The sequence below is a fragment of the Jaculus jaculus genome, chromosome 5 (genome assembly GCF_020740685.1).
Source record: "Jaculus jaculus isolate mJacJac1 chromosome 5, mJacJac1.mat.Y.cur, whole genome shotgun sequence".
Lineage (NCBI taxonomy): Eukaryota > Metazoa > Chordata > Mammalia > Rodentia > Dipodidae > Jaculus > Jaculus jaculus.
Genome location: NC_059106.1, coordinates 165,981,707 through 166,005,646, shown reverse-complemented (window position 1 = coordinate 166,005,646; position 23,940 = coordinate 165,981,707). Strand labels below are relative to the sequence as shown.

General features: G+C 51.0%; 1 protein-coding gene across 1 annotated transcript; it reads left to right on the top strand.

Moving 5' to 3' along the window:
• The first annotated feature begins 635 nt into the window (after positions 1-635).
• Positions 636-22,895, top strand: Tmprss3 (transmembrane serine protease 3). Its single transcript, XM_045150726.1, has 13 exons — positions 636-725; positions 1,980-2,121; positions 4,949-5,059; positions 5,879-5,995; positions 6,384-6,507; positions 9,338-9,463; positions 12,194-12,237; positions 12,739-12,904; positions 14,812-14,981; positions 17,128-17,223; positions 18,628-18,770; positions 19,393-19,545; positions 22,788-22,895. The coding sequence occupies exons 1-13, from the start codon at positions 705-707 to the stop codon at positions 22,803-22,805; spliced, it is 1,431 nt and encodes a 476-aa protein (XP_045006661.1). The 5' UTR covers positions 636-704; the 3' UTR covers positions 22,806-22,895.
• The last annotated feature ends 1,045 nt before the right edge of the window (positions 22,896-23,940 follow it).

Here is a 23,940-nt window from a genome sequence, read left to right as displayed (position 1 = left end):
CTCCAGCCCTGGACCTGTCTTCTGATGAGGAATCTTTTTTCCTTTCCTTGCCTTGCCTTGCCTCTCCTCTCTTCTCCTCTTCCTCCTCTCTCGCTTTCTCTCCCTCTGTCTCTCTCTCTGCCAGTTCGGTGGTACTAGGGATTGAACTCAGGGCCTCAAACATGCCAGGTAAGAACTGTACCAGTGGGCTACAGTCATCTTTTCCGGATGCCGTGTGCAGGAGCCTCTGGCTATAGAGAGACCCTGCAGAAGGAAGCAATATGCTGCATTCAGACTCCAACTTCTGCCCACAGAGCAGCTACAGGACTAAACCCAGGGCTCTGTCCCCTGGAGGGATGAAACTGCCCAGAAAAATGCTGAGCTTCCCCTGTGGCTGCCTGCTTAGCATTGGCGGAGCCCCTTTGATCGTCTCAGTATAAGGAGATCTGAGGGCCCGATGCTGACGCTGGCCTGTAAAGCTCCCTCAAGGCTGGCTTTGCTCTTCCACAGGCTGTTCCCTCCGACTCTGCAGCCATACCACCAGGGCCACCTGATAGCCACGTCTAGATTGGGTTACACAGGCGCCACAGCGATGCCATTGGCCGTGATGACAGAGGCGACAAGGCTGAGTGACTTGGAAATACTTCCTGACTGGGCTCATCCTTGCCAGCGGCTCACTGTTGCGCTCGTTTTTATAATGAAAAAGAAAATTATTCCTGCCTTGAATGATGGCGGACCCAGAAATGGTGAGTGAGGTGGCCTGGGAACAGGTAGCCTTTAAGGTCCTTCTCAATCTTGATGTTGTGTAGCCTGGCAACCACGGCCTGTTTGGCAGCGGTCAGTCCCCTAGAGCTGATCTCTCAGAAAGCGTTTTCCTATTGAACTCTTACTCTTTCTGTAAAGACAAGTGATGCAGTTCTCCACCTGTAGACGTTGAGCCAAAGAGTCAGCAAGAATCAGTCGAAAGTGACTGAGGGTGAATTTTGAACTTGTCCGTTTGCTGAGAGATTCTTCCAAGATTCAAGACAATGTAATTAGATCAGTACTTGTGGCTCATAACCCTCTGTTTAGAGTTTATTACAGCCATGTGAAGCACAGTTTGTCTAAAACAGCTTACACTTCCCTTTGGGATAGGGCACATGACAACAGGTAGCTGGAAAGGGAAGGAAAATGGGGCTCAGTATGTCTGCTATAGGCAGTGTGGCCTCTGCAGAGGTCAGCTTGGGAGGACGCAGGCTCCTAGGGCCTGCTCACACAGCTGGGAGAATAATCTGGAATTTACCTCAGAGAACCCTGAGCTTCCCTGCTCCCTCAGAGAACTGCTCTCCATAGAAAGAGAGCCCCGTGTGGCTTTGGTGCAGGGCAGAGACTCCCTGCCCCCCGCCTCCCCTTGCCTGGCTGTGTACGGCAGCCTGGGTCCCGAGGGTTCAGATACTTTCTCCTTAACTGGGTCATGCCCGTGTGAGCCCGAAAGGGCTGTGTTTGTGGGAAGCTGCCAACACCGTGGCCACACCCCTTCCCTGGCACTACTTACATCTTGAAACACGCACGTTATGTGAGTAGCGAAACACCTCATGTTTATGACAGTCACATTCCACAGGGCTGGACAGAGATGGAGTTTAGGAAGGACAGAGGAGGACAGTCCTGGGAATCACTCTGGAAGCCACTGTCATCTGAACATTAGCGACACTGTGATGTCTGAGGGGCAAAGGGGCTTATCGATAGGAGTGCTCCTCCTTGGCTTGGAGACCGGCTCAAGAGAGGACAGGAAAGCCCATCCTTGAGAAGAATTAAGACTTTGTTACCCCGCTCATTCTAGAAATGATTCTGCTACTTGTCGTGGTCCGGAGAAAGTTGAGACCTCAGTAGACAGGTTGTTTGTGAGAACCCGCAGGGACGGGCTTTATGTCTGACTGAGAGGACGTCAGATAGGACCAAGATGCCCTGGGGTTGACACCTGCCGCAGGACCCAATGCTTTCTGTTCTCCCGGGCCAAGCAGGTGGAGGTTCAGGTGGAGCCTAACCTCAGAAGTCCTGACATCGTCACCATGGGGGAAAATGACCCGCCGGCAGCTGAAACCCCTTTCTCCTTCCGATCGCTTTTTGGTCTGGATGATCTGAAAATAAGTCCCATGGCTCCAGGTAAGTGGGTCAGGTAGGATCCTGTGACAGCACCCGGTGAGAAGGACCCTGTGGTGGCCACCCTTTACCGCAGTGGCCAATGCGCTGCCAGGCTTGTGTGTGCAGATGTCGTCTCCCTGTGGACTCTCTTTTTAGTTTGCAATACTGGGGACTGGGCCCAGGGCCTTGTGCTAGGCAAGAGCTCTGCCTCTGTGCTACATCCCCAGCCCTCCCTAGGTCATCTCACACCACAGGCCAGACAGCTGCCATTCTGTAGGGTTGGAGGACACCCCCCCTGCCCATAAAAGAAGGACATCAGGAGGGATCCTTTAATTCAGGGACTTGCCAACTCCCTTGGAGATGGGGTTTTCCTCTCTGGCTGGGGGTTTTCAGAAATTGAGGCTACCTAGGGGCCCTGGTCCATGCCACAGGAAGTCAACTCCTGGCCAGGAAACCTTGAGAAGTCCTGAGAAGCAGTAGTCACCAGCCTTTCTAGAAAATGCAGATAAACTATGTCACCAAAAAGTATTAAATGTCTAGATTAAAATGGGATAGCAGAAGACAGAGCTGTCCCCAGGCATCAATGGAAGGAAAGCTGGCTTTGTGAGCAAGTCCTACGCTGGTTTGTCAAAACAGTAGCCTTCCTCATGCCTGTGGTGCTGAGATCATTGTGGGGAGAGTCCGTCTGATGAGCCGTGGAGCAGTGGTCCCAGACATCAAACCTCAGAAGCCATGGGAATAATTACCTCTGGGAACCGGGAGGAGGCCCCACGCTGGCTTAGGTGGCAGGAAGACTCCAACGAGTCCTGATTATGTAACTTAGACAGCTGATGAAGAGGTCCAGTTTGGAGGCATGGGGCCATGGAACCAGAAAGCTACTCAAAATACCAAAAACGTGGCTCAACATTAGCATACATGGGCTGGAGAGATGGCTTAGCGATTAAGCGCTTGCCTGTGAAGCCTAAGGCTTGATTCCCCAGGACCCACGTTAGCCAGATGCACAAGGGAGCACACGTGTCTGGAGTTCGTTTGCAGTGGCTGGAGGCCCTGGCGTGCCCATTCTCTCTCTCTCTTTCTCTCTCTGTCACTCTCAAATAAATAAATAAAAATGAATAAATATTTAAAAACAAACAATAAAACCTATTAGTGAGGTCAGCTTGAAGGAAAGTGAAAGGACGCATCTTTGGATGTGAGGAAGAAAGAGCTCCTTCCTCCTCTGCTGTTAGCCTGGGGTTGCTGGAGCAAAGTAGCTTCGAAGAACAAGTGTCTTGTCTGTTCTAGGAGCTGAAAGTCTGAGATCCCGCGTGTTAATAGGGTCCTGTTCCCCCTGGACACCCAGATGGAGTTCTCCCTGGCTTTATTCATGCCTAGCTCTTGTCCGTCTTTCCTTCCTTCCTTCCTTCTGCCTCTTTCTTTCTTTCTTTCTTTCTTTCTTTCTTTCTTTCTTTTTTTCTTTCTTTCCTTCCTTCTCTCTCCCTCTCACCATTCCTTCGTTCTTTCTTTTATTTTTTTTCTGTCCAACCTGGGCTTCTTTTTGTCCCACGCTAAGTCTTCATAATGAGGCAAGGGAGGCAGTAGTAGTGTCCTTGAGCTTCAGGTGATTTCAAAGGTCGGTTAGCAGTAATCACCATGTTTCCTGTACCCACCCCTCTTCAAACACATGCTTAACACTTAACAGCGATGTCCAGCAAATCGCTACCGATGCTTATGCCTCCTGTCTTGTGTGCCTAGCTCTGTCCCTAAGTGATACTCCCCCAACAACCAGGGGAAACTGAGGCACAGAACAAGGCAGTGATTGGCTGGAAGGCTTCAGATCAGTGGCTCCACCGAATCCACCTGTGACGTGGTAAGGTCCTGGGTACAGTTCAGACAGGGGCTTCCATCTCCAGTCCCAACATGGGGCTGAGTCTGTCCCCTTGGGGCAAGGAAAAGCCAAAGGTCCTGGGTCAAGACAGTCCAAGCGACACACCCACAAGCTCCCAAGTGCCCCAGCTGCCCAGGCTGACATTGCCATGCCTTGACATTTGCCCTCATCCCCAACCTACAGTGTGCCCCGCCCCCACCCGGCCAAGTTTATTTTAATTTTGCATAGAATTTTTTTTTTTTTTCTGTCCTGAGGAACAAATCCAGGGCTTTGTGCTTACTAGGCAAGCATTCATCCACTGAGTTAAACCCCCAACACTTATTTTTATTTTTGAATTTTTTTTTATGAGAGAGAGAGAGAGAGAGAGAGAGAGAGAGAATTGATGCACCAAGGCCTCCAGTTACTACAATCGAGCTCCAGATGCGTGCACCACCTTGTGCGCATGTGCCCCATGCCTAGCTCTTTTCTGACAGTCTTTGGGGTTCCTTGGTTTGAGCACTTGGCACGCTGCCGTCAGCCATCATTTTCACAGGGCTGTCTTCTGTCCTGAGACTATTCCTGCCATCTTCCCTTTATAAACATCAGACTCTGTGTTAAACTTGCCCCCTCACCGAGGCATCAGTCTCCCTGGATTAGCGCCTACCCTCATGACCTCATCATGTGGTTACGTTATGAACCCCCTCCAAAAAAGATGCTGCCCTCAGGTACTGGGGTTTATGGTGCCAATGGTACCTCTTGGAGACCCTGTTAAACCCACAGCACTGTTCCTAAGCTAGGACAGAAATCTGGGCCACAGCTAGGAAGGAGGGTGGGTCTGATGTTGGCCAGATAGCCCTTCCTCTAACAAAGCCAGCTTTCTTTGGGCTGGGACATTCTCTGTGTAGGGGGAATGGGGAGAACCAATAGCTGGACTCTAATTTTCTTGTTACTCAGACCTGACAGAGGTCCATGGCTTTCCACACCCTCCCCACCTTGTGCTTTCAGATGCAGATGCGGTGGCCGCTCAGATCCTGTCCCTGCTGCCCTTGAAGTTTTTTCCAATCATCGTTGTGGGGATCATTGCCTTGATACTGGCCCTGGCCATCGGCCTGGGCAGTGAGTACCATGCATTATTTAGCCAGCTCTCAACTACCTGTTCAGGTCTTTAAACTTGCATGATCTCCCCCTCGCCCATGCTCGCTGTGGCCCAGCCTTAATTATTGGTTGCCAGTGTCCCTTCGGTTTGCCGACTTTGGGTTTTATCTACCTGCGTGGACGTCAGGCCAGTGCCGGGACTTGCAGGGGCCGCTGGCCGTGCTCCGGCTTCTGCCACCAGAGTACCTGCCTGGTTAGAACTGTTCAAAGAGAGCTGATGAAACAGGACTCTGCTGGGGGAGGGGGTGGCCTGGAGGAGACAAAGACTGCCATTCATGGCATGCGGGGCACACCGGCTATTTTTGTAGTAAGGTGTGTGGGGCGTTTGAGGAAGTGGGTCATTTGGAGGTGCAGGCTCTAATAGGCAACCATTTCTCATTCTGTCCTTCAAATAAAAGCATCACAGGCCAGTTTAATTCGTCACTCGCTTGGCCACGTGGTCCACAGCTTACTGACTTCCAGCCCCTAGTTTAAGGGAGCCAGGTGGCTCAGCAGGTCAGCCACAGTTCTGTGGTTTCTTTCTTGACCTCTTGGAGTCTAAATGTGCTTGAGTCTGTGTGTGTGTGTGGGGGGGGGCAGTGAGACAGTGAGGTGCAGAGCTCCCCACCCCCTGGGATTCAGTCTAGAAACTAGGTGGAAGGGAACGGGCTGCCGAGAGGGGCGCAGTTTCAACGCAAGTTTCGTTATTGATGGTCAAGTTCAACGCTGCGAGGCAGGCGGACAGCCGCAGTGCCGCACGCCGAAAGCTTCCGGCTAACACTCGTGTCTTCCATCCCTCAGTCTACTTCGACTGCTCTGGGAGGTACAGGTGCCGTTCATCGTTTAAGTGCATCGAGCTGACGGCCCGCTGTGACGGGGTCTCTGACTGCAAGGACGGAGAGGATGAGTACCGGTGTGGTAAGCCGAGCCCGTGCGCTGCAGAAGCAGCGGGAAGCGCGCTCACGCCCGGGGCTCACCCTGCCCATCTGCGAAATGGGTCCGGGGCATTGGCGTTGCCACGTAATGCCGTCGGCTGGGTGCCTCTGGTGTTTGTCCTGACAGACTTTGGGCTGGGGTCAGGGAGGGCTGTTCCACAAGCACATGCTGAGTCAAGGGTACCATGGGGGCACAGATGGTGGGGCCTGTCGCTGCTCTGTGGGAAGAGGTGCTGTGAATGAGGAGCAGCTCAGACGGGGAAGTGAGACACTAGGGCTGGCTTTGCAGCAGTGTCTGCTGGCCTCAGTCTGTGCTGACCACTCACGTCACCCTCCCGTCCCCCCCCCCCCGGCCCCCCGTGCCCGGACAGTGAGGGTGAGTGGCAAGAGCGCAGCACTTCAGGTGTTTACAGCGGCCGCGTGGAGGACCGTGTGTTTTGACGACTGGAAAGGCCACTACGCAAATGTCGCCTGTGCCCAGCTGGGGTTTCCCAGGTAAGTCAAGGAGTATTGCCAACCCGAGGGCGAAATAGCAAGGAGAGATTGCTACCAGGAGAGACCCACTTTCTGGGTGCTGTGCCGTGTGGTCACACTCCAACCTCATGACGACCCTGAGGCGCCCGGCGTTGTCCTCTCTGTGCACGGAAGCAAGCCAAGGCCCAGACAGGCTAAGTGACTCAAGGTGTGTTTGGGGAGTTCTCAGGGCCAGGCCAGGGTCCTAGATACAAACAAGCAACTGAGATGTTTGACCAAGTATGGTGGTATATGCCTGGAATCCCAGCACATGGGAGACTGAGTCAGAAGTGGTGTGAGTTCCAGGGTAGCCTGGCTTGCATAGTGAGATTCTGTCTCAAAAACTGAGGGGCTGGAAAGATGGCTTAGACGTTAAGGCATTTGTCTGCGAAGCCAAAGGACCCAGGTTCAATTCCCTAGGACCCATGTAAGCCAGAAGCACCAGGGGGCGCATGTGTCTGGAGTTCATTTACAGTGTGTACAGGCCCTGACACACCAATTGTCTCTCTCTCTCTCTGTCTCTCTTCTCTATCTCTTGTTCTCTGCTTGCAAATAAATAAATAAAAATTAAAAAAATAAAATAAAATCATCATCATCATCATAATAAACAATTATGATCAGAAAAAAGAAAGGAAGGAAGGAAAAAAGAAAGGAAGGAAGGAAAAAGAGAGTCAAAGAAAAAGAAAGAGGAAGGAAGAAGGAAAGAAAGAGAGAAGGACAAGACAAGATAGAGAGGTGACCTTGGAAGTGCATCTGGTTTGTATCTAGGGGTCAAGGGCATCAAAGCTGTGTGGTTTTGAATCCCCCAAGGAGGCTCTAGATGCCCTCCAGCCCTATCCCCAAGGCCTCTCTCTCACCCACACCCATGTGGATTCTACAATCAGGTGCTACATAAGAACGGGGTCACAGAGACACGTTGAGAGTTCTGTAGCTTTACTGCCCAGAGAAAAGGAGAAGAGGGCTGGAGAGATGGCTTAGTGGTTAAGGTGTTTATCTGCAAAGGAATCCATGTTCGATTCCCCAGGACCCATGTTAGCCAGATGCACAAGGTGGCACAAACGTCTGGAGTTTGTTTGCAGTGGCTGTATGCCCTAGGGTGCCCATTCTCTCTCTCTCCTTCTCCCTTTCTCTGTCTCTTTATCTCTAAAATAAAAAGTAAATAAATAAAAATTTTAAAAGATCATTAAAAAAAAAGAAAAGGAGGAAAAAGTCCAGATCACACCCATGCGCACACACTCCCCATTGCACGTAATGGAGAACTCCCCATTACATAGTTCTGTTTCCCGTGAGCCTCTTCCTCCTTTTCTCCTTCTCTTTCTCTGGACTATTCTCTCCCAATCCCTGGCCTCTGTCCTATTTGTCACAAACGCTCAGCTCAACCCTCCCCACTCTCAGGAGAGCCAAGACAGGAGCCCCAGGCCTCAGGCTACGCCTGCCACCTTGCAGACTGGGTAGCTTCCAGGTCTCTCCAGCCTCCACCGTGCCCTCCTGAGAGAACTCCGATCTCCTTCTGTATTCTGTTTGTTTTTCCAGCTTTTCTCTGTAAAAACACCTGTGCCACAGCGTACCTCGGATAGCTGTGATTAGAAGCAAATAAGAACCCTGGGTGGGCTGTGTAGCTTGAAGCCGTGGTCTTGATAGCATTGTCCTCAAACTCAAGCTTGACCGAGGTTTGCCCTCCACTCACGTGTGCCCGCGTGGTACTCAGGGTGAGCTGAAGACGTCCTCTCTGACAAACTGCCAGGTTAGCCAGCAGCCGGCCACTTGCTCTGCACTTGGTTCTCTACCTTTTGCCAGCCACCCCCCCCCATGCCAGGGCTTGATCCATGGTCTCACATATCCAGGCACGTGCTCACCACCGTGCCGCTCCTGCCCTGGTTCCTTTAAGTCGCCCCACGGCACTGGCTGTCTAGATGGTCTCTCTCTCTTTTTTTAATATATATTTAAAAAATTTATCTATTTTTATTTGAGACAGAGGAGGAAGAGAGAGAGAGCGCCAGGGCCTCCAGCCGCAGCAAACAAACTCCAGATGCAGGCGCCACCTTGTGCATCTGGCTTACATGGGACCTGGAGAATTGAACCTGGGTCCTTAGGCTTTGTAGGCAAGAAGAGCCTTGACTGCTAAGCCATCTTTCCATCCATATATATATATATATATATATATATATATATATATATATATGTATTTAATCTAATTTAATTTATTTTTATTCAAGACAGAGAGGGGAGAGGGAGAGAGAGAAGTCAGTCTCTCGACACTGCGCATTTGCTTGGTTTTGGGGCTCTTGAGTCTCTGCCCTCCATGCGCTCACCTTTCTTTCTGGGGAGACCCACAGCAGCGCTGGGCAGAGTGGGGCAGGTCCTCGTTCTCCCCCACATTCTTCTATCCCCAGGAAGCTAAGCATCTCCACTTTGTTGCCCTAGTAAGGATGCCACACCTAGTTCTGAACCTGTCCCCCTCCCTCCTGGCTTGCCTCGAGCCAAGCAAAAGCCATAACCGAGTGGGTCACGGTGAGGGTGGATGGGGTACTGCCCAACGGTGGCAGGAAACGATCCTTTCTCTCCACGGCTGGAAGCAGGTGGGCAGGAAGGACTGTGGGCCCTGGGCCATCAGGTGAGTCACCCCAGACCACAGCCAGTCTGCGATGCTTGCTAAGGTGTGTACGCTTGATCAACAAAAGAAAGCTTTTGACAGGTTGAGGGTTGCAAAGTGACGTCCTCCAAATGTGCTGCCTAGAAGGTGGTGAGCGGAGCATGGGCGCGTGGGTCGCTTCAGAGAGCCAAGGTGCCTATGTTTCTGCCATACTTACAGCTACGTGAGTTCAGATCAGCTCCTAGTGGACGCGCTTGAGGAGCCGTTCCAGGGCAACTTTGTGTCCATCAATCACCTTTTGCCAGATGACAAGGTGACCGCATTACACCACTCGGTGTACTTGAGGTAAGCAGTTAGGCACTGCTGATGTCTCTACGGGTCACCCTGTGTCACCCTCTGGGTCTGTGGAGCTGGGCGGTACCCCGCGAGGACTCAGAGGCAAGAGGCCGTCACTTCAGCATGCAAGGGCAGGGCTCGGTCCTGTGGTTAGTTTGGCTGGCACCCAGGCCTGGGGGAGGAGGGGGAGAAGAGAAAGCTAAAAGAACAGCGGTGATGCTCATGCGATTGTGGGGTGCCATGCCCATCACCCAGCAGGGATTCAAGCGTGGGGGAGCAAGCAAGGAAGGAAGGGAAGAAAATGATCATCAGCTACTTTAAGTGATGCTGGGATTCAAAGTTGAACTTTTTTTTTTTTTTTTTTTTGAGGTAGGGTCTCACTCTAGCCCAGGCTGACCTGGAATTCACTATGGAGTCTCAGGGTGGCCTCGAACTCATGGCAATACTCCTACCTCTGCCTCCCGAGTGGTGGGATTAAAGGCATGTGCCACCATGCCCAGCTCAAAATTGAACTTTGAACTGACTCCACATCTGCCTTGCTGGCATAGTGCCAATACCCAGCAGCAGATGCATTTCATTAATCTTTTTTTAAAATTTTTTAAATATTGTATTTATTTATTTGCAAGCAGAATGAGAAAGAGACACACATACAGAATGGACACACAATCATTTTTTTTTTTTTAAATTTACCAATTCAGTGAACACTTACAGAGCACATGCGATCAGGCACTCTTTCAGGAGAATGACAATACAATAGGAACACACACGGGAGGAAGAGTTTCCAACCCCGTGAGCTTACAGGTGGAGGTGACATCCCTGAAGACAGAATTGCAAACACGGTGAACTATGAATAAGGGCACGGTGCTCTTGGGGCATTTAACAAGGGCATGGGGCTCAGGGTTTTATTGCTTTGGCATTTCATTAACCTTATGCATGCTGTATTTATATATTCTCTGCTGGTCTGTTATTTTTTAAATATTTATTTATTTGCAAGCAGAGAGAGATAGAAGAGACATAGACAGAGAGAATGGGGGTTCCAGGGCCTCCAGCTACATGCATCACTTTGTGCATCTGGCTTCACATGGGAACTGAGGAATTAAACTCAGGTCATTAGGTTCTGAAGGCAAGTGCCTTAACCGCAGATCCAACTCTCCAGCCCTGGTCTGTTCTTCTTCTTTTTTGGTTTTTTAAGGTAGGGTCTCACTCTAGCCCAGACTGACCTGAAATTCACTATGTAGTCTCAGGGTGGCCTAAAACTCATGGTGATCCTCCTATCTCTGCCTCCTGAGTGCTGGGATTAAAGACATTTGCCATCATGCCTGGCTTGGTCTGTTCTCGCTCTCTCTCTCTCTCTCTCTCTCTTTCTTTCTTTCAGAGCAACAGACAGAGGGAGAAAGATGCAGAGAGAGAAAGAATAGGCATGCTAGGGCCTCCAGCTACTGTAAACAAACTCCAGATGCATACGCCACCTGGTGCATCTGGCTTACGTGGGTACTGAGGAACTGAGCCTTGAACCGGGGTCCTTAAGCTTCACAGGCAAATGTTTAACTGCTAAGCCATCTTTCCAGCCAGGTCTGTTCTTTTTAAAAGGCTGACATGTTGGCCATATTTTTTTCACTGCCACTCTGCACACAGAATAGGCAACTCTAACTCTTTTCTCTTCTTTCTCTAGATAGGATAAATTCATACTCTCTTTCAAGTATAAACTCCCTTGGTGATTCACTTCTAAAAAAAAAAACCCAGATGTACTTCCTTAGTTCCATAGTTACCTACTATGGAACTTTTTACCTGTAACCTTAAGAATAAACTTTGTGTATAAAAGCCAAGCTCTCTTTTCAGCTGGGTGCTTCTCCAGTTGGATTTTGCCCTGCGAGGTTGCTCAATCACAAACCCTGTCTGAGATCATGTTGTGTCCCTGCCCTGTGTATTACTAGCTCTTCCTCTACATTTGTCCCTGATCCTCTGCAAAGTGTCCCTGTTCCTTGCCCCTCCCTGCCTCCTTCCCCCCCACACTGAGAACTCTGGGGAAGGAAAACCAGGTGCCCTTAATAATAGGTCTCTGTTGCTGAGCGGTTCCTGCTAGGGTGCAGGCTGGAGTGAGGAGCAGATGCTGCAGGACCCCTGGAGCCATGCTTGCTTCCTGACACCCAGTAGGTGCATGACCTTGGCTCTATAAGCAGTGGCTCATTGGCCTGTCCGCTGTGATGTGATGTTCCTCAGGTTGTTGGTGCTGGTGGCTCTTACATGGGGTTGGGGGCTCAAGGCAGAGGAAGTTTCAAAGGTTTTGGGGTCTCCTTTCCCTTCACTATAAGCCAAGCATGTGTCCTGGTTCTGACAGTGTATGTCGCTCTGGTATAGTTGAATTGTAGTGTCCAGGGAGGATTCTTGTCTCAGGTATACGATGCTAGGAGATCGGGGGTCCTGGAGAGCCAGCCACTCTCTCCATAAAGCATTCTACATCCCCCGGGGGCCGGGCATGAAGAACGTGGGGCTGATGGACACATGCAGGCCAATGTCCTGAGAGTCCTTGGCTCACTCATTACACGGCACCGTTGGCTGAGTGGTTTGTTGTGAATTGTGGGATCTCCCTGTCACAGTTTGCTGCTAATGTAGACTAAAACTATGATCTCTGCTCAAGGGCAAGGGACGGTTTATTTCTCTTTCATATCAAGATTAGTTTACATAAACATGCTTACTTCAGAGGTCTCGGATATTTATCCTGCTGTCTTTCCACTTTAGGGAGGGCTGTGCCTCAGGCCACGTGGTCACCCTAAAGTGCACAGGTAAGGTTTTCGTCATGGTAGGAGCCACGTGGAAGTCCACTGTGGAGCCGTGTTCCTAGCCTACCTCTTTGAGGACTGCTGGAGTCCCATCTCATAGGTGCCAGACTGTCTCTGAGCATGTCAGGTGGTTCAGCAACCCAGCCCCGGGGGGCAGCAACCTCTCGCTCCTGGCAGGGGTTTCTATTGTGGGGGTGAGGTTTGGAGAGGCCAGGTGGGATAGGGGCACCTACCTGCAATATGAGGGGCGGACTACAGAGGATTCCTGTCTGCTCCCAGGGGAGCTGGCTGATCTCCCTAAGGTGGTCATTCGCGGAGGCCCGTGGGGGCTGGAGCAGTTTGCTCTTCTAGACTTTTCCCATTTCACCCACGACACTCTCGCCCCCCCCGCCCCCACTGCAGTGCATACCTGAGATCTGTGAGCCACGTGGGGGTAGGCCAGGGTGCTCACACCACTTTCTCCAGAAAAGTCATAGCCCTTGTTCTCCCCCCCCCCCCCCGTAGCCTGTGGCCTGAGAACGGGCTACAGCCCTCGCGTCGTGGGTGGAAACGTGTCCGCGCTCGCTCAGTGGCCCTGGCAGGTCAGCCTTCAGTTCCAGGGGTACCACCTGTGTGGGGGCTCCATCATCACCCCACTGTGGATCGTTACTGCTGCACACTGTGTTTATGAGTGAGTAGCCAGGCCTGCTGTTTGGTCCTGTTCTTTCTTTCCTGAACCCTGTCCAGTCCTGGGTCGGGTGTGGGGGGGTGGTCCTGGATTAGGTGGGAGTCCAGGGTCAGGGAGAGTCCTAGCTTAGATGGGAGTCCAGGGTTAGGTGGGGATGGGGATGATCTAAGGGTGAGCAGTGGTCCGGAAGGCCTGCAGGCTGGTCATCATGAAGCCACGTGAAGGTGTGGGGACCCCACTTTTCTCACCACAGATTCATCTTGATGGCTGGGAGTGAGGCGATGGGCACTCGAGCTCACATAAGACATGCAGAAAGGGGAGGAAGGGAATTGGTGAACGGGAGGACTTCTGAAGTAAGAGGCCGTAGTTCTTTTCATAGCTCAGTGCAGATGGCCGTGCTATATCCAAGGTAGGGTGAGCTGGTGTAGTGTGGGCTGGGGGTACAGAGCCCCCCTAGAACAGTGAGGCCCCACTAAGCAGGCAGTGTCTGTCAGGAGTTTAGAGAGCAAGACAGCCACAGAAAATGACTCCAGTGGTTGTGTTACCAGAATTAGAGTCAGAGTCAGGCCCTGGAAGCCCCTCACCAGCTAGGTTCAGCCACCCATCCTCAACAAGCCAATTAAATCGACAGGTACTGGTGAAAGGCAAAAGATTTATTCAATGTGGCCGCATTGGAAAGAGAAACAAAGAGGTCCAGTGACCTCCCCCTCATCCTTGGGGCTCTGATGTGAGGTTTGGGTTTTATAAAAGGCAAACCGCATGCATAGCTAAGCAGTTCTGGTTAAGGTGTGGTCCTGTCCATCTCTGACCAATCACTGTCTCAGCTCCAATCTCCTCTGCAGGGACTCTGTGAAATCGCTTTCTGGGAGACAAGCTCCCCCTAGGGGTGGCTCAAAGCTCCAGCTTGTTCCATCTCCTAGCATCAGGCTCCTGGGGAAGTTCCAATTTCTCGGGATCCATTGTTTCCAAGTCAGATAGCTGAACATGTGTCTCTTTAGAATTTCTTTTTTTTTTTTAAATATTTTTTGTTCATTTTTTATTTATTTATTTGAGAGCGACAGACATAGAGAGAAAGACAGATAGAGGGAGAGAGAGAGGATGGGCGCGCTAGGGCTTCCAGCCACTGCAAACGAACTCCAGACGTGTGCGCCCCCTTGTGCATCTGGCTAACGTGGGACCTGGGGAACTGAGCCTCGAACCGGGGTCCTTAGGCTTCACAGGCAAGCGCTTAACCGCTAAGCCATCTCTCCAGCCCTCTTTAGAATTTCTTCATCCCTGCCAGGGAAGTTACACTTAATGTCCCTTCCATGGAGAAGCGTCCTAATAGCCTCATACACAGAACAAACTTGATTCCAGTTTTCCAACGGAGAAGCATGCTGGGCAGGACAGAGAGTGAGGCCTGTCTGGGAAGCACGTGGAGGTGTGGCCCGTGTTTCCGCAGGGCATGGGGGTGTTGCAGTTTGAATTTGAAGTGTCCTCCATGCCACATGTATCTGTGATTAGCCCTCATACTCAGGCCCCAGCTAGTGGCAGTTTGGGAGGTGGAGCCTTGCTGGAAGAGGCGTGTGGTTTGGGGTGGGCCTTGGGGTATTATAGCCCAAGCCCCCTGGCCAGACAGAACCAGCTCACTCTTGTGTCCACCTCGCAGCTGCTGTGACAAGATGTGATACCATGCTTTGATGAAATTTCCTCTCATTTATAAGCTAAAGCAATCCTTCTAAAAGCCGCTATTGTCCAGTGTTTTGTCCCAGTAACTGCAATCGATACTGAGCTCAGACATGCAGGATGCTGGATGGTCTCCTCCTCATAATGCGCCTCTCTCTCACGCCTCTTCTCCAGGCTCTCAGGACAGCTGAGGTCAATGTGGACAGTTTTGTCCTGCAGTTCACCTCTTCATCTGTTCATTTCAGCCTATACCTCCCCAAGTCCTGGACTGTCCAAGTGGGTCTAGTGTCCCTGATAGACAGTCCAGCACCTTCCCACTTGGTGGAAAGAATCATCTATCACAGCAAGTACAAACCAAAGCGGCTGGGCAGCGACATCGCCCTCATGAAGCTGGCCGGGCCGCTCACCTTCGACGGTATGTCCGGGCTTAGAGTACTGGCGATTACTTGCTGAAGTATTTTTTAAAAGATTTTATTTTTATTTATTTATTAGAGACAGAGAGGGAGAGAGAGAGACAGAGAGAGAGAATGGGCACACCAGGGCCTCCAGCCACTGCAAACAAACTCCAGATGCATGAGCCACCATGTGTATCTGGCTTATGTAGGACCTGAAGAATCCAACTGAGATCCTTTGGCTTTGCAGGCAAGCGACTTAACCACTAAGCCATCTCTCTCTCTCCAGCCCCTGAGGTATTTTTAAAACAGCTGCTTTGTAATCTTTGCCAGAAAATTGTGGTATCTGATTCAGGTAGATGTTGACATTAGATTATCTGTGACCATTAAAGATGTATGTTCCTTTTTTATTTTATTTTTATTTATTTATTAATTTTTTTTTTTTTTGGTTTTTCAAGGTAGGGTCTCACTCTGGTCCAGGCTGACCTGAGCTATATAGTCTAAGGGTGGCCTCAAACTCACAGTGATTCTCCTACCTCTGCCTCCCAAGTGCTGGGATTAAAGGTGTGCGCCACCACACCTGGATTTATTTATTTATTTTTCACAATTTTTATTAACATTTTCCATGATTATAAAAAATATCCCATGATAATACCCTCCCTCCCCCACTGCACTTTCCTCTTTGAAATTCCATTCTCCATTATATTACCTCCCCATCTCAATCATTGTAGTTACATATATATAATACCAACCTATTAAGTACCCTCCTCCCTTCCTTTCTCTTCCCTTTATATCTCCTTTTTAACTTACTGGCCTCTGCTACTAAGTATTTTCCTTGTCACGCAGAAACCCAATCATCTGTAGGTATGTTCCTTTTTTTGTTTTTGTTTTTGTTTTCTTTTTGAGGTAGGCTCTTGCTGTAGCCCAGGCTGACCTGGAATTCACTAGTTAGTCTCAGGGTGGACTCAAACTCATGATGATCCTCCGGGATTAAAAGCTTGTGCCACCACACATGGTTTAAAGATGTGTGTTCTTGATAGAAGAAATTTTCTTATGGTTTCCCAGATAATTTGATTGTTACATTAAGACACTCTGAGTCTGGCGTGATATTTCAATTTTAGTAGTCTGTCACTTTTTATAGATTTAGTGTGTAGATCTGGGCCACCCTTTTTTGAGATAATGAGAAAGAGAGAGAGAATTGGCACACCAGGGCCTCAGCCACTGCCATTAAACTCCAGACGTTTGTACCACCTAGTGGGCATGTGTGACTTTGTGCTTGCCTCACCTTTGTGTGTCCGGCTAACTTGGGATCTGGGGAGAGATTGTCATGGGTCCTTAGGCTTCACAGGAAAGTGCCTTAACCACTAGGTCATCTCTCCAGCCCATGGACCACCTTTTAATGCTAAATTAATCTCACAGCCTTCCAGGTTCTGTTCTGGTCCTTTTAGTCTGTTTGGCGCCATCTAGTGGCAAAAGAGCTTCTCTAGGCCTGGAGACAGTACTTTCCTGGCCTGGTGCCTGATGCTTGGTGTCTAGCGGAGGGAGCAGAGTCCCAGCCTGGGTGATAAGCACAGCTTCCCAGGTCTGCCAGAGGCCATGGCAGGACCCTCCCTTTTCCTTGCTAGCTGGAGGGTTCTTGGCACCCTAAGCTCCCTGGAAGTTCTCAAAACAGCAGAAATACCCGTGGTGTGGCATTCTGTGAAGATACCTGAGGTGTAGCACAGGAGTGGCCAGCTGTGGCCTGAAGGCCAAGCGTGTATGACCCATTGTCCATTTTGACAAGTAAAACTCTCTTATAAAGCAATGGCCCTTTTCTTTGCATCTTCTGTGGCTTCCATGGTGGAGCGCAGCCCTGGAGACAGAGATCCAGAGGCTCGGGAGTCCAACGACCACCTGGGTGGTCTTTTACAGTCAGGGTTTGCGCCCCAGGTCTAAATTCACCTCACATACACTGTCTTTGTCTAAGGCTGCCTTACAGTTTCTAGGGGCTCTGGGGGATGGGTTGTGATGGGGCCTCTTCTCTGAGCCTGCTCTTTTCAGTGATCAAGGACCCGTCCTTGGGGGCTTACCAAAACTCACGGTGGGTGACCCAAATATGGGGGAGGTAGGGCATCAGAACACAAGGATTTTGGGGATGATGGCTTCAAGAACTTGTTCCCCTTCAAACAGAGATGATCCAGCCCGTCTGTCTGCCTAATTCTGAAGAGATCTTCCCTGATGGAAAAGTGTGCTGGACATCAGGATGGGGGGCCACAGAGGACGGAGGTCAGTGGTCTGGAGCCAGAGGCTGAGCAGGAGCCTAGAGCTTTGGTTCCAAGGAGGGGCCCCTCCAATATCCTGCTGTGATTTCCCCATGGTGGGCACACCAACTGACCACAATAGCAATCACAATAGCTGGGGGTCGCAAGTCATGGTGCCCTTCCTCCTGGGGTAGTATGAAGTCGCCAAGCTTCTCAGGAGAGAAATGAACTGTGTGTGTGTGAGAGAGTGCTATGGACACTTCTTGGTAGAGAGGTCTTTAGACCTTCTTCCTACCCCCTCCCACCCTGCACAGAGAGCCTGCCTCGATGACCCTCCAGGCTTTACTGGGCAGTGGAGGTCTCTATCACTGATGAACTCATACCCATGGACTATTTCCTTCCATGAACGTGGAAGCCTCTTTTCTCTGCCTCCCCAGCATTGGGATTAAAGCAAGTGCCACTATGCGTGACATTTTTACGTGGGTGCTGGGGATCGAACTTAGATTTGCACTCATGTAAGACAAGCAGTTTTCCTGTGGAGATCTCACCCCACTCCCAATCATGCTGGTTTTTGAGGCAGGTTTTCACTCGGTAGCTCAGGCTGGAATTCACTGCGTAGCTTAGGCTTTCCATGAACTTGTGGCAATCCTCTTGCTTCAGCTTCCAAATACTGGGGTCACTGGCATGAGCCACCATGCCTGGCTTATGTTTATCACCTTCCAGCTGTAGATCAGAAGTCCTGAGCCAGCCTCAGGGGCTGAACTCCACGCTAGCTGCCCGTGGGGAGCCTGGCTCCTTGTGGAGGTCTGGGTGACAGCTGTCCCCTTACATTTTACTTCTTCATTCTTGTGATGATGTCCTTATCTCCATCTTCAAAGCCAGACAGATCTCTCTCTCTCCCTCCCTCCCTCTCTCTGATCCTGACCTCTGTTCCTGTGACATCTTCTTAGAGTTTTTGGAGGGTCTTTGAAGTCTCACTGGGTCCATCCGTGTTATCCAGTTAACCTCACAGTCCATACCGTTGACCACCTGCAACGTCTCCTTTGCCCTAGATAGTGTCACGGTCACAGGTTCTGGGGTACATGCATGTTTGTGGAGGGATATTTGCTGGGGTGATTCAAGGGCCTGGCCAAATATGGGGGAGAAACATTTGCAATCTGTTACTCTACCTTCTCCTCTATTTTGAGTCCCTTAGGGAAGCAAGTGGCTCTTACATGAAGGTGAGAGCCACACGGGCCACTCAGCAGGGACACTCTAGGTCTATGGCAGGCAGGCCTGCTGCTTCACTTGCAGGTCTCTGGCATTTGGCACCATTATACTGTGTCAGATGGCATGTGCCCCGGCCCCCTCACCCACGGCTCGGACACACACTCTCTGCCTTCTGAGCGGAACTCCTCACTGCACACCTTCTGCCCTTGCTCTGAGGCAGGTGACGCATCCCCCGTCCTGAACCACGCTGCCGTCCCTTTAATTTCGAACAAGATCTGTAACCACAGAGACGTCTACGGTGGCATCATCTCCCCGTCCATGGTCTGTGCTGGCTATCTGAAGGGTGGCGTGGACAGCTGCCAGGTAAGTACCTCTGGTCGCCCCGGGGACCACGGCAGTGGTCAAAGCCCCAAGACGGTGACCCAGCCCATGGGACAGGCCGCTGCCAGCTTCCCTGTGATTGAACCAACAGCAAATTTACATGTCGGCAGGAAGAAATTTGCTTAAGATATCCTTGCCTTTCTTGGCAGCCTGGCCTGTGTTTACACAACCCTCCCAGTCTGCAAGGGTGCAGGCTCTCTCCCTCCCGGCCCCCCTCCAGCCCGCTTCTGAGTGTGTAAGGGACAATAGGGACAGTAGGCTGGAGGGGGCTTACCAAAGCTCACGGTGGGTGACACTCCAACACCACCTGGTGTACGTAGGTAAATTAGAAGTCCAGCCCAGACCAGACAGTCTTCTAGCACTCTGGGCTGCGTGGTCTCCCTCAGTCATCACAGCTCAGTGTCGGGAACCTAGAGGGACACGCAGCTGGCAAGAAACCATCTGACAGGGGACAAGGGACCAACTCTTGGGAATGTCAGGGTTTGCTCTCGAAGGCCTGGGTGTGTGTGTGTGTGAAGATGGTGTGGAACAGGGAGAGAGGTTTTCTCCACGCACGCCACGTGGCCTGACGCCCTCTCTGCCTTTGTCTGCTTCTGCTCCCCAGGGAGACAGCGGGGGTCCCCTGGTGTGTCAGGAGAGGAGGCTGTGGAAGTTGGTGGGTGCGACGAGCTTTGGCATTGGCTGTGCCGACGTGAACAAGCCCGGCGTCTATACCCGCATCACCTCCTTCCTGGACTGGATTCACGAGCAGATGGAGGTGGGTGGAAGCTCCCCGTTGCACAAGCTCTCCCCTCCCCAGCATCCAGGTGACCATAGCTCTGCCCTACGGGACCAGGAAGGGAGTGAGATATTGATTCAGCAAGCAGTGATTTGGTGGCTCCGGGCAGGTGTCAGCCCTGGAGCACAGCTAAGCTCATGGGTGAGGTCCTGTGAGGGTGTGGTCCTGGCACCCAGAGGAGGGGCCGTGGCTGAGACTGGCAGAATGAATCAACTTCACCCAGCATGGGAAATAGTCTCTGGTGAGGAACCCACCTTGGGGCTGGGGGTGGAGTTAAGGATTCTGGAGAGCGTATGTGTGTGTGGCAGAGAGGCGTGAATACATTACTTCAGGTAGGCCAAGCGAGGAAGGGGACTTCAAATGCTCCTACAGAGTTGGCATCTTGCTGTGAGCCAGGTTGGAACAGAGTCCTCTAGCAAGAGGGGCGTGGGTGGTTCTTTGGGAGGGGGAAAAGTGGGAGGGACCTGGCCAGTCCCAGGCAGGCAGAGGTGTCCTGAGCAATTCCAGCTGGCACTGGCCGTGCTGTGATGGTAGATAGTTGGCAGCAGGCTACGCCCTCCTGAGCAGAGGAAAGGCTACCGGGAGGCAAGGCCCAGCCCAGGATGAGGGCACTGGGCAAATATTTGCTCGTTTGATCTCAGACTGTTCTCATATCACTCCTTGGCTCAGTTTCAAAGCTCTTCCTCCCCTCCTAATTGAGGTGAAATTTATGTAACACTAACTAGCCGTTTTTAGTGAATATTTTAAAAGTTTAGTTATTTATTTTGAGAGAGAGGGTGGGGCATATGGGCGTACTGGGGCCTCCAGCCACTGCAAGCAAACTCCAGACACATAGGCCACCTTATGCATCTGGCTTTATGTAGGTACTGGGGAATTGAACCAGGGTCCTTAGGCTTTGCAGGCAAGTACCTTAACCATTGAGCCATCTCTCCAGCCCTTAAGTGAACATTTTTGTGGCATTTGATTCATTGACAACATTATATAGCTACCACTTCTACTCAGTTCCAAAACCTTTGTAATATCCCAAAGGAAAACCTCCTGGCTCTCCAGCCTCCAGAAATACCTGGTTAAAGACCTTTTCAAAGAATTTCTGACATTTGAAGAAATTGACTAAGAAAATATCTCAAACTCTTTATTTAATTTATTTGGTATGCATGTTTTAATATATTTTATTTATTTATTTATTTAAGAGCAAGAGAGAGAGAGAGAGAGAAAGAGAAAGAGGTAGAGAGAGAGAATGGGGTGCTCCAGGGCCTCCAGCCACTGCAAACGAACTCCAGATACATGCACCTCCTTGTGCATCCGGCTTACATGGGTCCTGGAGAATCGAACCAGGGTCCTTTGGCTTTGCAGGCAAACACCTTAACCACTAGGCCATCTTCTCCAGCCCGGGTGTGTGTGTTTTATGTGTTATGTGGTACGTGTGTGGTGTATGCACATGTGTGTGCAGATGCGTATACCTCATGTAAACTTGTGCAGAGGCCAGAGAAAAACAGGATGGCCTCCTCTGTCTCTCTTTTGCACTGTTTCTGTGAGACAGAGCCTCTCATTGAACCTGGAGTTGCCCTTTTTGGTTCTCCTAGTTAGTGAAGGCCAAACACGAATGCAGCGCATTCCAGGACTGGGGCCCCAGGGTGACTGTCCAGAGGGATGGACAGACCTCAGCCTGGCCTACATCAGACCTTCCCTGGCTGCAACAGATGATTCCCAGGATCCTTTTCCAGTCAAACTGACTTGGGGTGAGGAATAAGTGATTTTCATGCCTAGGGCCTTTAGGGCAGCCTTGAGGAATGCTGGTGTGTCCCTGAGACTCTCCGGAAGCCAGTAAAATCCCCACCGTTTCCTCAAGTGCCTGTTCTCTGAGGGACTCTCTGTGGTGGTCAGGCGGGTCCTTCACAGCACTCTCAAAGCATCTTTGTCAGCGGCCACCATTGCCCAGGCGAGGGTCCCACAGAGCTGTCACCACCACAAGCACACCTGCCCCCAAATCTCCCTCCAGATGGCCCAGGGAAGGCCCAGAAGCCATACGGTTATATGAGACATCTCCCAAATTTTAGTCGTCCTGTTGGAACCTCAGCTTCAGGTCTTTCCGAAAGGCCTCTCACCCTAGGGTGCTATCCCATCTGACAGCTCATAGCGTCCTCGCTGCATCATCCTCATTCCAACCATCAGATTTCTCTATAGAGTTGGGCCTTAAGGCAAAGTTGTTTTGACTCAAACCAGACCCTAGGAACCTGGCATGTTCATATAGAACTTAGGGGATCAGGCTGAGAGACAGCTCTGTGGGGAAAGTGCTTGCTGCACAAGCGTAGGGACCTGAGCTTGGCTTCCTGGAACCCACGTAACATGCCAGGAGTGGTGGCACAAGCCTGTAATCTCCATGCTGAGAGGGCAGAGAGAGGAGAATCCCTGGGTCCGGCTGGTCAGCTAGCTGTGGTGGTTTGAATCAAATGTCCTCCGTAAACTCGTATGTTCTGAATGCTTGGTCCCCAGCTAGTGGCAGTTTGGGAGGTGGAGCCTTGCTGGAGGCGGTGTGTTTTGGGGGGCAGACTTAGTATTATAGCCAGCTCTCCCTTGCCGGATATCAGCTCCCTCTCCTGCTGCTGTTGTCCACCTGCTGTGGCAGAGGTGATGTCAGCCTCTGCTCATGCCACACTTTCCCCTGCCATTATAAAACTTCCCCTCGAGACTATAAGCCAAAAAAAAAAAAAAAAAAGAGAAAATTTCCTCCCATCAGCTGCTTTTGGTCAGGTGCTTTGTTCTAGCAATGAGAAGGGAACCGCAGCATTAGTCTAGCTGAATAAATGAGATCTGGATTCACTGGGAGACTCTGTCTCAACAAAGTAAGGTAGAAAAGCAATTGAGGCCAACACCTGCCAATCTCTGGCTTCTGCATGCACACATGTGCGTGTGTACCTGCACACACACACACACACACACACACACACACACACACATCCAAATGTATATACGGACGTACATCCAGACATGCACACACATCACATACACATGCCACACACACACACAAAAGTTAGGGAACCATCTTAGGGCAGTTATGAAAACTGCAGAGGCCTGGCTGGGTGGAAGCCATTCAGAGCCAGCAGCCTCTTCCCTCAGAAGTCCAGCTTGCTCCCATTGATTAAGGCAAACTTTGGGGGGGGGGATCCTGATGGGTCATAATGTTGGAGACATGGCAAAATAGTGACTGTTTTTCCTTTTAGAGAGACTTGAAGACTTGAAGGCTAAGGAACAAATCGCCACCTGAGCTCCTGAGTGTAGACACAGCCCAAGCCTTCCTTGGACTCCATGTGGGTTTGGTGACACCACAGAGCCAACCCGAGGGCTCTGTCCCTGCTCTTGACACCTGGAGTCACTGCTGCTGATGCTTCTAGCCGTGGACCTTTGGTCTGAAATGGCCTTTGGGCTCCTTTTTGAACTTCAGACCAAAGCAGAGCCCCTTCCCCGACATGTCACCATTTCCCAGTCTATCTGCAGGTCTCTTGCAGAACACTGTAAAGAGAGGCAACCTTGCATGCGACCCCACAGACAGGCCACCTGATGAAGACGTGGCCGCCCAGGGTTACTGGTGTGGGACTGTTTTAGGTGCAGCCCTGTACCTGATCCAAACCGAGGCTGTCTGCTTCCCCGAGCCCATTCCACCTGTGGGTCACTTGATCTGCGAATGACTCGGTCGCAGGCCGTGTTTCATTATTTCGCTGTAGCATTTGGTGCTTGATGATGTCCAGCGGAGGCACCTTTGCCTAGCTGCCACTTTCCTTGGGCTCAAGTGAGTGAGTGCTGTTTGTTCATGTGATCTGAAATCATGAGCTCAAATTCTCCTGCGCATGTTGTAAACTCTGCATTTTCCTGTCAGAACAGGTTTCCCAGCAGATCAGAAGCACCTCAAGTTGAATCATTAAACTCACAAGCAGGACAGGAGAGACAGAGTCCTCTGGAGAAGGTGTGACGGGTGGGCACGAGAAGCAAGTAGAGTAGAAAGTCATAGGTCAGCAAGGGGTCCAGGGCTGCCTCGCCTTTCCGTGCTCCCTGCAGCAGTAGCCCTGTCTGCTGAAGGTTGACATGGAAAGTAGTCACTGAGCATTGCCCCAGATCGAATCTTCAGAATATGAACCAGCTGCTTTGCCTTGTGACAACCATGGAGAAGCTGAGTGAGCTTACAGGAGAAAGGAGGCATGGGTCCAGGAGTCTGGAGGCAGGGAGGGGCACCAACGGGGAGCTTGGGGCACACGTGAGATGGGATGAGGGAAAGCAGGAGGGAGGGCTAAGGCAGCCATTGTGTTTGGATTCACCCTGCCCACATCAGAGCCATTACTTAATTTCTATGTATGGAAAGCCTTCAGTCCTCAGGAGATA

What these genes read in the sequence shown, in the direction of transcription:
- Tmprss3 (XM_045150726.1), top strand. Translation starts at nt 705, where the DNA reads ATGATGGCGGACCCAGAAATG. An exon ending in TGATGGCGGACCCAGAAATG is followed by an intron (nt 726 to 1,979) that starts GTGAGTGAGGTG and finishes CGGGCCAAGCAG; the next exon opens with GTGGAGGTTCAGGTGGAGCC. An exon ending in CACCACTCGGTGTACTTGAG is followed by an intron (nt 9,464 to 12,193) that starts GTAAGCAGTTAG and finishes TTTCCACTTTAG; the next exon opens with GGAGGGCTGTGCCTCAGGCC.